The sequence below is a fragment of the Thermoascus crustaceus genome, assembly GCF_041956765.1.
Source record: "Thermoascus crustaceus strain CBS 181.67 unplaced genomic scaffold VTN00scaffold_1, whole genome shotgun sequence".
Lineage (NCBI taxonomy): Eukaryota > Fungi > Ascomycota > Eurotiomycetes > Eurotiales > Thermoascaceae > Thermoascus > Thermoascus crustaceus.
Window position 1 is genome coordinate 1,957,580 of NW_027192527.1, and position 12,902 is coordinate 1,970,481.

A 12,902-nucleotide genomic window follows, 5' to 3' on the forward strand; every position below is an offset into this window, starting at 1 on the left:
TGTTTTATTCAGGTCTCATGACATGGAAAGCATGCCATTTCACATTGTGTGACCTAATGATCATGGCAATGGTCATATCTTCCTCATTGCACTTCACAGTATATTTGCTATCGATAAGCAAGGGATAGGAACATCTAGCACATGTATAACCACTTTAGATTATATAACATAATATGAAAGACAAAGCTGCAGCAGAGCCACATTGTTCCAGGGCCACTCGATAGGGAAAAACTCTTCTTCCCAAGACAGCGTGGGCATCCAAGATATATAATCACAGAGCTAACACGTTTATGATTCCGTCCACGGACGTACACAGTGAACACATACATGTACAAGTTCTAGCTCTTGAACAAGCAGCTAGTATCATCACCTACAGAAGACACAGCCAGTAAGTTGACAGTTCCTAATGGCATGTGTACCATGGGCAAACTGTGTTTATTGCGCCATTAATATCTCAGTCCGTGGCATATCTTATCTGTTGTACTATATTCCCAAGACCAGAGCTCCCATCCATCATGTGGAGAAAGAGAGGCTTTGGTTTCGGTGAGAACGTGGAAATTTGCAGATCCAGTTCATCACATGAATTTCATACCTTTTACCTTCGTTTCTGGTACCGGATATTCATAGTCCATCTGCTACAGTATCCAACGAGTATCAATCCCAATCCCATCATATTAACTACCTACCTAGGTAGATATAACACACTAAACCCACCATTCGTTCATCCATTCATGGATGAATCGGAAGGGACGGGGCTCAGCAGCCCTAGCGTTACATGGGTTCCTTAGAAAAGGGGGGGGGGTCTCTACTGTAAATCTAAACTCCCAATTGACCCCGTGGATCCATTCCGCCGCCCACACATCCCCGTTGATAACAGACATAAGTTCTAGGGGTAGGTAATTTGACAGCCGCGGGGCTAGGCTAGGTCGAATTATCGTCGGGATTTCCGTTCCCTAACGTAATAAGGAATGTTTGACACTTAGCTTTACTCGCAGGTAGAGAGTAGCTACCTACTTACCTACCTAGGTAGTTAGTGTGGTTGACATAGCTGACCTCATACCTCACCTCACCTCAGTCTTTAGCCACTCTATTAGGCTAGAATAAGTAGATTGCGTGCGGAATCGAATGTGCGCCACAGCACCAGTGAAAAATCAAAGAAACCAACTTCTGGGGTGATTTTGAAACAAGTAGTGGTGTGACCTTCAAGTTGACCTGCCCCGCTAGAGTCGACTAGGCCTACAAGGCTGAATATAGTACAGGTATACGTGCAAATGAGGTCGCGGAGATCAATTAGTGGCCTCCACATAAGTGTCTATCTATCTATCTGCTCTTCCAGACGGAGCTGAATGTATTGTATGTATCTACTCCGCACTAAACTAGTAGGGGTCTTTCATTCAGCCCAGGAGGGAGAGAAGGAGGGAGGGAGGGACACCTGGAGATAGGTAGATTCATTTTTGCATGGCCAGGCAAGGTCCCCCGGGCCCGCTCCCATCAGCTATGGATCTATCTATCTATCGATAGATAGACAGCTGGATTGCGTGAATCAGTAGAGATTCAGATCATGGTGGTCCCCGTGCGCTATTTCTTAGAAAGTCAAGGAGGTGGACGATGTAGAGGAATTAAGACTAAATCTATAGCGATATAATAGATAGAGAGAGAGAGCTGCATATTTGTAAGCCTTGTTTCCATAGATTATGATGGATGTATCATATCCTCGTACGTCGCACGCAATATTTGTATTTGGCCCGTGGATGGGATGGGATGGGGGGCCCGCAGTCCAATCCAATCCATGCGGGATGATTGACGTAACGCATTGATCCATGCCTATTGCCCACACTCGTGGATAGGAAGGACGACGAACCGCCGCGCCGGAGGGCATATAACCTGATCGTTGGATCGTCACGGATAATCCGTATTCATGGCGAAAAGAAAGAATGTATCTAGTTCGAGCACACAAGTCGCGCAAATAACAAATAATTAATTAACAAGAGCTTACCTAGTAGAAAGCGAATCTGTACATGTACCATACTATCGTCCGTGTTATTATTATTATTATTATTATTATCGTTTCTGTATCAAATTCGACATCATGATCATGAATGCTATGCCGTCCATGTCGCATCTGCGCACTCTGATAGGGGCTCCTGAAGATCGGAGGATTGCCACGTCAGTAGTCCCTAGTTCGAGGTGGCTAGGGGGGCTCAGTGAAATCGCGGAGTTTGAGTTTCGCGATAGCGTGTGGTGTATTAGTAGCATCCCGTCCCCATGCAACCTACAAGGCTGCCATAGCCCTCGACCCCACCATTCTTTCTCCTCGATGCAATAAGTGGGCTGCTGGCGGGGGAAGTGACGATAGATAGTGTCTTGATATCTAAAGTCATCTTTGGGTTCCTATTATGGCCGTCAATTATTGAGGGGACTCGAGCGAGAGCAGTGAAAAGGAGCAGGTAGAACAAACTGATAGGTGAATTATGTAGATAGCCAAACTTTGGAGAGTCATAAGCTTCCAGGACGAGCATCCAAAAGGCTTAAGAGAAAGTGCGCAGCAGGATGATGGATGGTGTAACATCACCTTAGTTGATTCCCTGTGCCTGAGCCACACCTTTCCCCCCCAATTCCAAAACAACCTGCAAGTCATATCCGCAACAGGTGACCTGTGCGACGGTTGGGATAAAACCTTAGAGTATGTGTTTTGAACAGGGGTTAGTTAGTTAGTCAGAGCATTTCGCATCTCGCAAGAGTTGATTTGATTTGATTTGGTTTGGTTAGTATTATTAGCACCCGCCACGATGATGACGGTCGCGCGCGTGGGACCGCTCGCTGCAATCCGTCTTGTCTGCATCGGGCTGAGAGACGCGCTCATCGAATCGCCGCTGAATGAATGAACATCACGAACCTCTCTCCTGTTCGCGACGGTGCATGAGCAAAGCAAGCAATGTAATAGGTACACCATACACGCGATGATACTCAAATGCAGATAGCGGCTGCAGGGGGAGGGGAGAGAGCGGGAATAAATAGCGTGATATCCAATCGTGACGATGATCTCTCTTCGATGAGAGCCGACGCCAAAGTACAGTTACTGCGTGTGTGCAGTATTTGAGGAAGACGCAGCCGGATAAGTACCGTGCAGATAGATAGATTGGCCAGCGGGTTTGATGGATTATTTTTATGTTTATACATCTGCTGTAACACGCAAAGTTGGGATGGGGATGTAACAGATGGGATTGTTGGAAGCCCGCGATACGTACGCAAAAGTTCCATGCCAGCCCACGTCTCTATTCAGAAAACCATGCCGTACGACCATCCATTAGTAGTAGAACTAGTTTTTTCCGATTATGGGGCGAGAAATCAAGAATAATCGCATCTGGTTCCAAGTTCCAAGCTCCGAGGTTGATGCCAAGGTCTCACCATCGTGATGTGTGCCCCTATCGAAGGGACAGACAAGTCGCGAGCCGAATAGCACAGGATATAGGTGCGAGAAGGCTGTCTCCAAAATAGGATAAAGACTTGTGGATGTACACGTGCTTTCCATCCCAGCAACACATACATGTCGGGTGTTCCCGTGTCTTGTTTCAAAAGCTACATTTAGCCAACGACGCGATGTTTGCTGAGTCTTATACTAGCATAGATAATACTGCAGCTAAAGAAACGCATTCGTCGTGGATATCGCGATTCTCCGTGTCAAATGCGGCGGGTCGTCGTCATACTTGCAGGACTTTTGCCGGCCTGATCGAGAGGAAAAAAAAAAGCAGGTTGAGTTGCAGCACAGCTCCGTCGGCGCAGCAAAAGGCTTCCTTTCATTTTCACGAGCTTGAGCTGTTTCCGGCCAGATTATCAGGGCTTATCCCGTGTATTCCAATTCCAAAACACCGTGCACTGCAGCTAGGTAAAATATCGCACGCTTCTTCGCATCCTGCGTGTTTGTATCCGAGAATGGTAGTTGGTACACCGCTGGCGCGGATCACTTATCCTTAGCATGTCGCGTAGGTACGCAGAACTCATCAGCGCTTTTCACCTCCGGAAACGGCAGGGGGCGGAGAGTATGCATGGCCAAGGGCCTGTTTATGTATGTCCATGTTGGATAACGCTGCAATGACAGCGCAACTGCTTCCATGCTGCCCGCAGAGTACAAACACAGTTTCGCATGGTACTTGTGCTACAGCTATGTCCTGGCTCCTTTGGTTCTGAATCTGCAAGAGCGTACATGACGAAACCCTGCGAATGTAAACGAAATCACAAAGGATCAGGTCGTTTTAGATATGATGTTCAAATTGGCAGAGCAAGCACCGCATGGAATACCCCATCCTTTGTCTGAAAGACTCGGGATTTTCTAAGGATTTCCCAAAGCAAGCATCTCTCAGCCTCAGATATTTGGGGAAATCAACATCGTCAAGTTCGGCCAGTGAGCTAGCTCTGCTCCGCCACAAGTTCCACTAAAACATCCAGACATGACCGAACGCGGTTGTTGACGTGTCGCGTGCCTTTGTTTTCCTGATGGCTGAGCCCGGGAGAAGCCTTTTCACTTTGTGTTTGTTCGATGACCGAGTTAGTGGAGGTAATATGTGGCTTGATTCGCACAGTACGTCTTTATCCAGGGGCCAAAAAAGCCGAAATTGGAAGGTTCTTCGTCTTTCAATTTCGGGAAACCAGTAAATAACCTGGAACGGAACGCGCCAGCTCGGCAAGTAGTAAATCATCATAATAAGCGCGGCCGCGCGATGTTTACCCGAACGTAGTGTGGTCGAATCATGGCGCGTCAAACTCAGAACTCCATGTGTCTTTGACGCGCCAAGACAAGAAAAAGGAGCATCGAATGTTAACGTTTTCGTCGTTTCCAACTTCACCCTGTTGAGTCGTGTCTTGAACACGCTTCTAATAATAATGCTTGCGGCCGATACAGGACAGGTCAAGCTCGGTTTGGGTTGACACTTTGTCGCTGTAACAGCTGGACTTGTCAGTGTTGCGTGTGGGAAACTCCATGCATGTGTCTCTACCGTCAGCTAGCCCCGGTCGCTACATAGCACTAGGAACATGACCTGGTGAATTGTTCAGTAGTTGTCAGAATTCAGAAAAGCAGCACGTAGATAGTGTGAACACGGAGAAAATAAACGTAGGAAGAAGGTATCTTTCTCCCCGAGATATCTAGGTAGAGAACTTCAGTTCAATCTCGAGGCCGGAGGAGGGAGTTCTCGAAGAGGTCAAGGTAGATACCCGCGAGGCAAATTGATGAACACTATGCCATGCACGTCCAGCACATGACGGTATAGAACAAAAGTCCATTGATCAATGCTCCTTTCCATCATCTTCTTCTGCAGATTCGATACCCATATTTATCATCCTTCCTGTTGGAGCCTGGAGCCTGTGGAGTTGGTGACGATATACGGCTCCGCCTTACCTTGCCCAGGCTTAAGTCTAACTCTACATAGTTGGTGGTTGGAGCCCGTAAGGCGGTAAGACCCGTTACGGTCCCTGTTCATTGATTAGTTACCGGCCAGTCGTACGAGTTGGTATCGATACATACAGCCTTTACAGACCGTTACACCCACTGAAAAGTTAAAACACACCGTAGTGTACCTTATACATAACTGTACAAGCGTATCCTTGAGTTTGGTTTGGAGAAACCCAGGACGATTGGAAGACGAAGAGAGCCTAGAGGGACCACTTCCAGCCCGCGGAGAAGTTCTGAATTGGCCACAAATGGTCAAGCCCAAGGGACCGGAAGGCATCAAAGAGAGGAAATAATATAACAATGGAAGTGAACCAACAGTTTGGAAACCTCAGGCTCATCTCAAAAGAAAGGCCTGGGCGAAAGCGGGAGACCTCAGACCATGGCCTTACCAAAAGGGGCGCGTATTGCTTTTTGCTTGCCGCTCCCATAGTAGTTAAGTAGCAAGAATTCTGTGTTCGTGACTCACATCATCGCATGGGATTCTCGCCGTCATCATTCGTCAGACCTTCCCCCTTCTCCTGAAAGGTTGGCGAAGCCATCCCGCTCTTCGATTCGATAGTATGTCTTACTCGCAGTAGCCCGCGGGTAAGTGGCTTCAATGAATCTACATTTCAGCTGCATATTCATCATATTGCACTTTTTCCTATTGCACAGAGCGAAGGTATTCTATTGTCGTTCTTGTTCCATAGTTTCGGTATGTCTATGCAATGCATGTGTCCTGAGGTGTACGAGTAGCAGATACAAATCGGTATGGCTGGTGAAGCGTTCTCCTTACTCGGTGCCACGTTTCCTGGACCGATGGAATGGGTGAACAATCCATGGATAGAGTATCGGGGCTTCCGTGTTCGGAGCCATAGCGACATATGAACGGAACCACCTCGTCAACAGCAAGTTTTTGCTTGAGGAAACAGAAAAGGCAAGCGTCATATGGGGCGGGGCCAGAGAAAAATCCATAGCCTGTGAAAAAGCGAGGGAAAAAGCAGAAGTCTTTTTTCTTTGTTTTACCTTTTCTATGAGTGTCCGATGTAACGGCGAGTCAAACGACCTGTATTTCGAGCCAAGATATATGATCATGTACGGAGTATACGGAGTACCAGACTTCTTAATTTCTTCCGTCACTGCTTCGATCGGGGCTCCTCCGATTCCTTGAGGCGCTTTCTCCATTCTTCCAGGCTGCATGCGATGACATAGTGAATTTCGTATACGTCCACTTGGGTCTTGCTGGCCGCTTGCAAGTATCCCTCAGACTTCAACATTCGTTCGAGTGGACCATGATGTGGTAATCATTGCGGGGCGAAAAAGAGAGAGAAAAAGGATGAAGTTTTTGTGCTTCTTTCCCCTTCCATTAAGTTTCCTTAACGGCCCGGTCCTGCTGTCAACCCATCGTTTTGCTGTGGAGAAAAGCCGATTTTTCCTCTATCTCTTGCGGCTCCTTGGTTCGTGGCGGACGTTGGGGGCAAGGAAGAGCGGGGTGGAGGAAGAAATTCCTTTCCTACGTGCTCCGCTGTGGGTGCGTTGGTTGCGAACTGTCGCCGCCTGAATGGCGCCTGCCACTCTGCGGTGACGGTTTTGGCTGGCGCTTCGGGATGCGGTGTGAAAATTTGTATAGAATAATGGTCACCCGAGGGACGCACGTAGGAATTCTCTTCCGACTCGACGGGTAAACGGCGCACTTCCGGATCCAAACCAAAGCGTAAAAAAAACTCGAAAGCCGAGCTCCCGAATTATCCAAGGATTTATGATGATATCCATAATCCGTACCTAGGTACGGGTGTACATACAGCGCAGAAAACGGAACCGCGCAAACTTACCGAATATTACCAGTGAATGTGAACATGGAACCCGACATACGACCGGTTTGGATTGGAAACCTGCGGAGAGTCAAAAGACCAAGTCTCCAGAATGTTCATGGAACAACGGTTTTAACTGTTCCTGGCAATATTAGTATCGCGTTCCAAGGTCCCCGTTCCGCGTCGTGATATTTTAAAGTGCCTCGCGTCGGCCCTTGCAGGACACTCCGTGGAGTCCGCGCTGGCCGTCGCGCTCCAATATGCTTGTGTTAGTGTTGGATATATCACTCGCAACGAAAGCTCTGCAAGGAGCCAAGCACCTCGGAGAATCTAACAGCCTTCCTTTTCGCAGTTCTACAGCAAGGAGAGTTGCATGAGCGTTGAGGAATGCCCGGATCACGTGTCGTTTTGAACCATGGGAAATTTAGATCGCTTAATTATTACTTCTCTTGACTGGATTTGTGACTTGTCAGCCTCGGGACCTCGGGAATTTTGCACCTTACGTGGCACGTAGAAGCTCTGGGGGCTTTGCTTATGATGCTGTCAGCGATGAGCTTCATACCCTTAGCCACCAGGATGATATGGAATGGGAGTCTGTGGGTAGTAGTCCATGCTTGGTGTACTGTACGCAGTGATCACATTCCCAGTATGAGATCCTGATTATTACTCCGTAGTCGCTCCGATGCTCCATCATCTCCTTCGGGGCAATCATATCCACATGGAGCGTCTGTTGGGGTCGGCACTTGAGATTCCTCCAAGGAAAAAGGGGAGGGGGTGTTCCTACTACCTAGAAAGGGGACAACCTTGGAACGCTGGATCACAAAAGCACAGCACATGTCAACCATCGTTGCTTCATTGAGTCTTGGCAACGGTTATAAGATGATTATTACCATGGTCCCATGGAGTGCTATCGTTAATTATCCTTTGTCCCGATAGTTGGAAGAGACTCGCGGTTGGTTCTTCGGGACTTATATTGTCCAAAACTACAGTTCCCTGTAACAATGTCAGCCAAAAAAAGCAAAAACAATAATTAGCTCCTGCAATACGAATAACGATATATACCTAGATACAAGGTGGCTCGCCGACTCCAGGCAGAATCAACATGTGTTCTATTTTTGGTGGTTGCTGATTGGATGGGTTCTTCCCCAGAAGTGCTCCGTACCCCTATGAATAGTTAGGTGGCGTCTATCAAATAGAAGGCTGTTTGAAGTAGGTTTTGGATTTTGAGCCATTTCCTTGGATCTTCCTTTCGTGGGATCTCACCCCGCAAGCTTACGCCTTCCCTGAAGGCGCGACGCTTTCAACCACCTGGGGCAAAGATAAACGACAGATCAGAATAGTTTCGAAAGCTATCTGTATTTCTCGGAAACTCGTCAAGAGACACCCCCGTAGGCAAAGTGAAAGCGAGGATACTTGCGTCTCTTGTTATCGCGCAGGATTTAGGAACGGCGACATGATTGTATTCCAATTCTTCGAGAAGAAAAGAATCATGAATGGGATACCGGCGCTCCTAAGATACTGTTGGTATACTACTGCGTACTCCATAAGCAGCCGCTGACTGTCCCGGATGTGCTTTCCGACCGAAAATTTAGAGGAAGTGAGCCTAACGATGGACCTGCTTATATATCAAAATTGCACCGATCAAAAAGGAGTGGTGACCTTCCTACCAGGCAGCAATGCGCCCTGCCAGCAGTTTCGCTGCTCGGTGATCACTATGTTCAGCCGCTTTCGAGGTTCCTGCTTGTAGTTGTTGCCACTGCGGGGATCGTCAGAGTAGCGTTGGCGATGTCATTCCCTTGGCAGACTGGCGAGCTTTAACGGAGATTGCATCTGCTTGTTTCTCATATCACAGCCGCAGGGAGTGGCAGACGAGGCAATGGAGGCATCAGATGAGTGGCATCGTTCCCTCCTGTCATTTGCCTAGAACGATCTTCCGCGACGATGCGTTCCTTTCTAGGACAAGTGAAGACCTGGCTGCAAGAGCAAATTCCCGGACACAAAAGGACGGAATTCCTCTTTCTCAGGTCAAAGGACTTCAGGACGATACGATGTGACATTATTGCTGATAGATTGGCACTGATAAATGATAATTGGAAGCCAAGCTCTTCTTCGAGAAATCGAATGGCCCCGATCCTCCAAGGCTTCCACAGCCCGCTCTCCCCACTCGCTACTCTAGCCCCTTGCTTTTGCCCCCGCAAAAGTACACTGTTCCCAAGAGTCAGGGAGAGAAGGGGCGTCAAACAATCTGAAGCATTTCACATGCAGTCTGCTGTACGTTATTCTTCTTATTCTCCGTGCTTCAGCTTGTGAGACAGGCCCCTGGGACTACCACATAGAAGGTAAGCATCTGAGATACCATTATGAGCACGCCACCGATCAGCTTACATATGCACCGGGCGCGCCCGGACGCTATGGTCTCTAAAACCAATATAGTTAACTCAATAGCGACATCGCCAGCCGAGGATCTACACCGTATGACTGACTTACCCGAATAGTGTGAATCCAGCTTGCTGCGGACGGCGTATCTGCTGTGCTAGAAAATGTATCAGATATCTTGTGGCACAGGACCAGCGGACGCCTTCATTGCATGCCACTGATAACTATGGCGTGGAATAAGTGCTTCTATCCCGGCTCATGTGCATCTTGTGCTACAGTAGGGACGCCTCAGGAGTCTCCTCCGGACCGTCAAATCGGATCAAACATGCTTTCCGAATGAGAAGGGAAACAGGACCCCAAGCACTTAAGAGCTTGGCGTCGACAGTCGAACTATCAAAGCACATAAGACTGTCATATTGGCTTGAAAAGGCAAGCTGTTACAACAGAAGAAACTTGAAAGGGCTGTATAGGTATGCGGCCCAAATAGGCAGGACGATGTGGAGATTCTAGATGCTCGCAGAAAGAACAAGTATCATTTCTTGTTTGACCGCTGGTTCCATAACGCGTGAGCTGTACTGCGTATGGAGGCTCGAGGCAAGAAGAGGTAAATACAGTATTCCAGAATCTCAGTCCCTGTCTATACATGCCACACCTGTGAAGTCAGCAATGTCCCTCTACAAAGCTCAACTCAGCATCCTGGTTTCAGTGAAGAGAGATATCGCATTCACTTGTTTGGTCTCTTGGCGGTATTTCATACAGCGCACTATACCACGAGACACCGTGTAGGACTTCAGGAGTAAGAAAAAGGAAATGGACCATCACCCGGTCCCTTGGTATAGTACAATTCGCCAGGACTTCGTGACGAGGAACAAATTTTTGACTTTTTGCTCGACTTCCTGGTTCAGATCCACGGCACGCATCACTCGCCCCCACATCAACAGGGAGAGCCCCCTTTCCACGCGACGATGAATAATCGAGGAGGGAGGGTCGAGACGAGACAACAATGATAATGACCGATGGCTTCTAGCATCCCGAGATACACTATGCAGCTCCAGACACGAACCGCTGCAGCAGAAACACGCGATGTCAATAAATCCAGGACGTCAGGGCGCATCGGGGTCGCGGGCCAGTGAGCAGGCCGGACGCGGTCGCAGAGCCTGGGACGCGAGGCGGCGAGGGCATCTTTGTCACCTACTATCGGGCGGAGTTTAGATGGAGTTAGAAGCAGCCGGGCCAAGAGATGGCAGCTGAGAGAAGAACCCGGATTCTCCGGTTCTGTGGATTTTGGTATTATTGTTGCGGGCGAGCGTGTCTGGCCAGGCAATGGGTCGCGCGAGAACGCGTACGAGACAGTAGTGGCGGAGAGGCTGCAGGGTATCCAGCGGCAGTCTTGCAAGCCTGATGCATGGCCAAGCGACCAAGCTGTTCCTGGCCTGGATCGGGCAACGCTGGCGGCAACTGGCTGAGCTGCGCTCCCGCCTGCGACGGGGATCTCTCCCCACTGGAACCCACCGAAGACAGTGGTCGCTGGCTGTGCAGCTTTTAGAGGGTTTTAGGGATCAGGAGCCATCGAGGATCTTACGGGGACTGGCCGCAGAGCAGGAGCTGCAGCAGCTGAGCAGGTTCTCTGACGGCTGTCCGATTCATCTTCTTACAGCCTTATGAGGACGGGAAGAGATAGGGTGAGAGAGCAAATCCGGAGTATGCTGGCTCTCCAGTACCGCTCGTACGCACGGCGTAGAGGGAAGATCGCGGAGCCTAGCCTTCTCGACCGCAAAACTGGGGCAGCGTCGAGCACTTACCGTGACGGCAGCCGCTCCGTGTTCAGGCCGCGTTAGGCACGCTCTGCCAGGTTCTGGAGGTACAGAGCTCCAGTTGTCCATCCAGTAGCATCATACACGGCGTACATACGCTGTTAAATCCTCGACCGGCCTCTTGTCCGCCGTACCACCCCGTAATCGATTCCCTGCCGCATCTCCGCCCCAGACGGCGGCTCTCTGCCTTAGCCAATCGTCCGCCATGGGCGACCCTGTCTTGAATTTCTTGGGTCGTCAAGCCTTACCAAAAGGCAGTCCTCGGGGCCGGGCTTGTGTATGGCCCCAAGACGAAACAAAACGGGACCGTACGGCGCCTGTCACCCCGTAGAACAGCCTCGGTACCCGTACACAATACCTGTATTGAACTCGGTAACGCGGTTACCATACGCCACGGGCAGCAGCAACGCTGCAGCAATCCTCCAGAGACTTCAATCCTCCTCTCGCCTGGCCCTCTTACTCTCTTCCCTTTCTCTCTACCACACCCGCCTGGAGAGAGAACTCCCTCCTCATCTTTCTCTCCTCCCTCTCCTCCTCATTTCCGTTTCTTCTCTTTCCCTCCTCTTCTCTTCTTTCCTCCCGCCAATTCTTGGAGAGATCTGAGACTGGTCTACAGGCTGAGATCCGTCGACTTGGGACTTCCGGGTCGACCCCATCTTCTGCCCGCTGCACCAGTTCTCCAGTCGAGCCGTGTCCGTCAGCTTCGTGCTTCGACGTCGTCCTGTCTCCTCGACGCTCGTGATCTCAACGTCGAATTGCCCATCTTCCACCCCGATTCGACGGTACCGCCTCCGATCCGTGACGTCGACGGTAGATTTTCCCTGCATCGAACTCCTGCCGGTTAGAAGAGTGAGAGAACGGGAAATACCAGCGAAAAGAGGGTTTCTTCGGGTCCACCGCTCGACTGTTTATCCCGCCTACTCTTCGGTGTACATGATTTGGTGGTCGTCGTGATTTCCGAGAGGTGAGATGGCTTTTCATTCTCGTCTCTTGCGTCCAATTCCATGTCTCCATGCTGCGTCGTCAGATGATCCGTCACATGTCCAATATCGTCCTCGACTGGGTTGCAATTGAATTCCCGCGGGTCGGAAATGTCCCAGATTAGTGGCTCCCGAAGGTTTTTCTGGTCACCATGATCCAGACCTTGTGGCGGGAAGTTCAGGGGTTCAGGAGGACCAAGTCCGACTTGACTCCGCTTCTCTAGCCAATCCGTCAGCCTTATCTGGCGAGCTGGAGGTTGTTTAAGATAAGCTTGTGGGCTGGGCTGCCCATGTTATGCTTCTCATGCTTGGGAACGGTGGGCCTCGAGCAAAGACGACACCTGTGCAGAAGTAGCATAGGGCGATGCATTGTATTCAACAGTCCAAGCCTGGACCACTTCATGGACGTACCTGCTTCATCTCAGGTGTAGCCTTCTCTGGTATGAGGTCGAATTAGATGGATTCACTGCAAGGCTGTTTAGGACTTTGTGCG

At 49.6% G+C, this 12,902-nt stretch overlaps 1 protein-coding gene across 1 annotated transcript; it reads right to left on the bottom strand.

Moving 5' to 3' along the window:
- Positions 1–8,880: 8,880 nt before the first annotated feature.
- Positions 8,881–12,829, bottom strand: VTN00DRAFT_697 (uncharacterized protein; the record flags this gene model as incomplete). The annotated part of the gene is made up of 7 exons (XM_069433664.1): positions 8,881–8,995; positions 9,727–9,767; positions 10,679–11,146; positions 11,527–11,644; positions 12,036–12,250; positions 12,298–12,693; positions 12,821–12,829. The coding sequence occupies 7 exons, from the start codon at positions 12,827–12,829 to the stop codon at positions 8,881–8,883; spliced, it is 1,362 nt and encodes a 453-aa protein (XP_069291404.1).
- Positions 12,830–12,902: the final 73 nt, after the last annotated feature.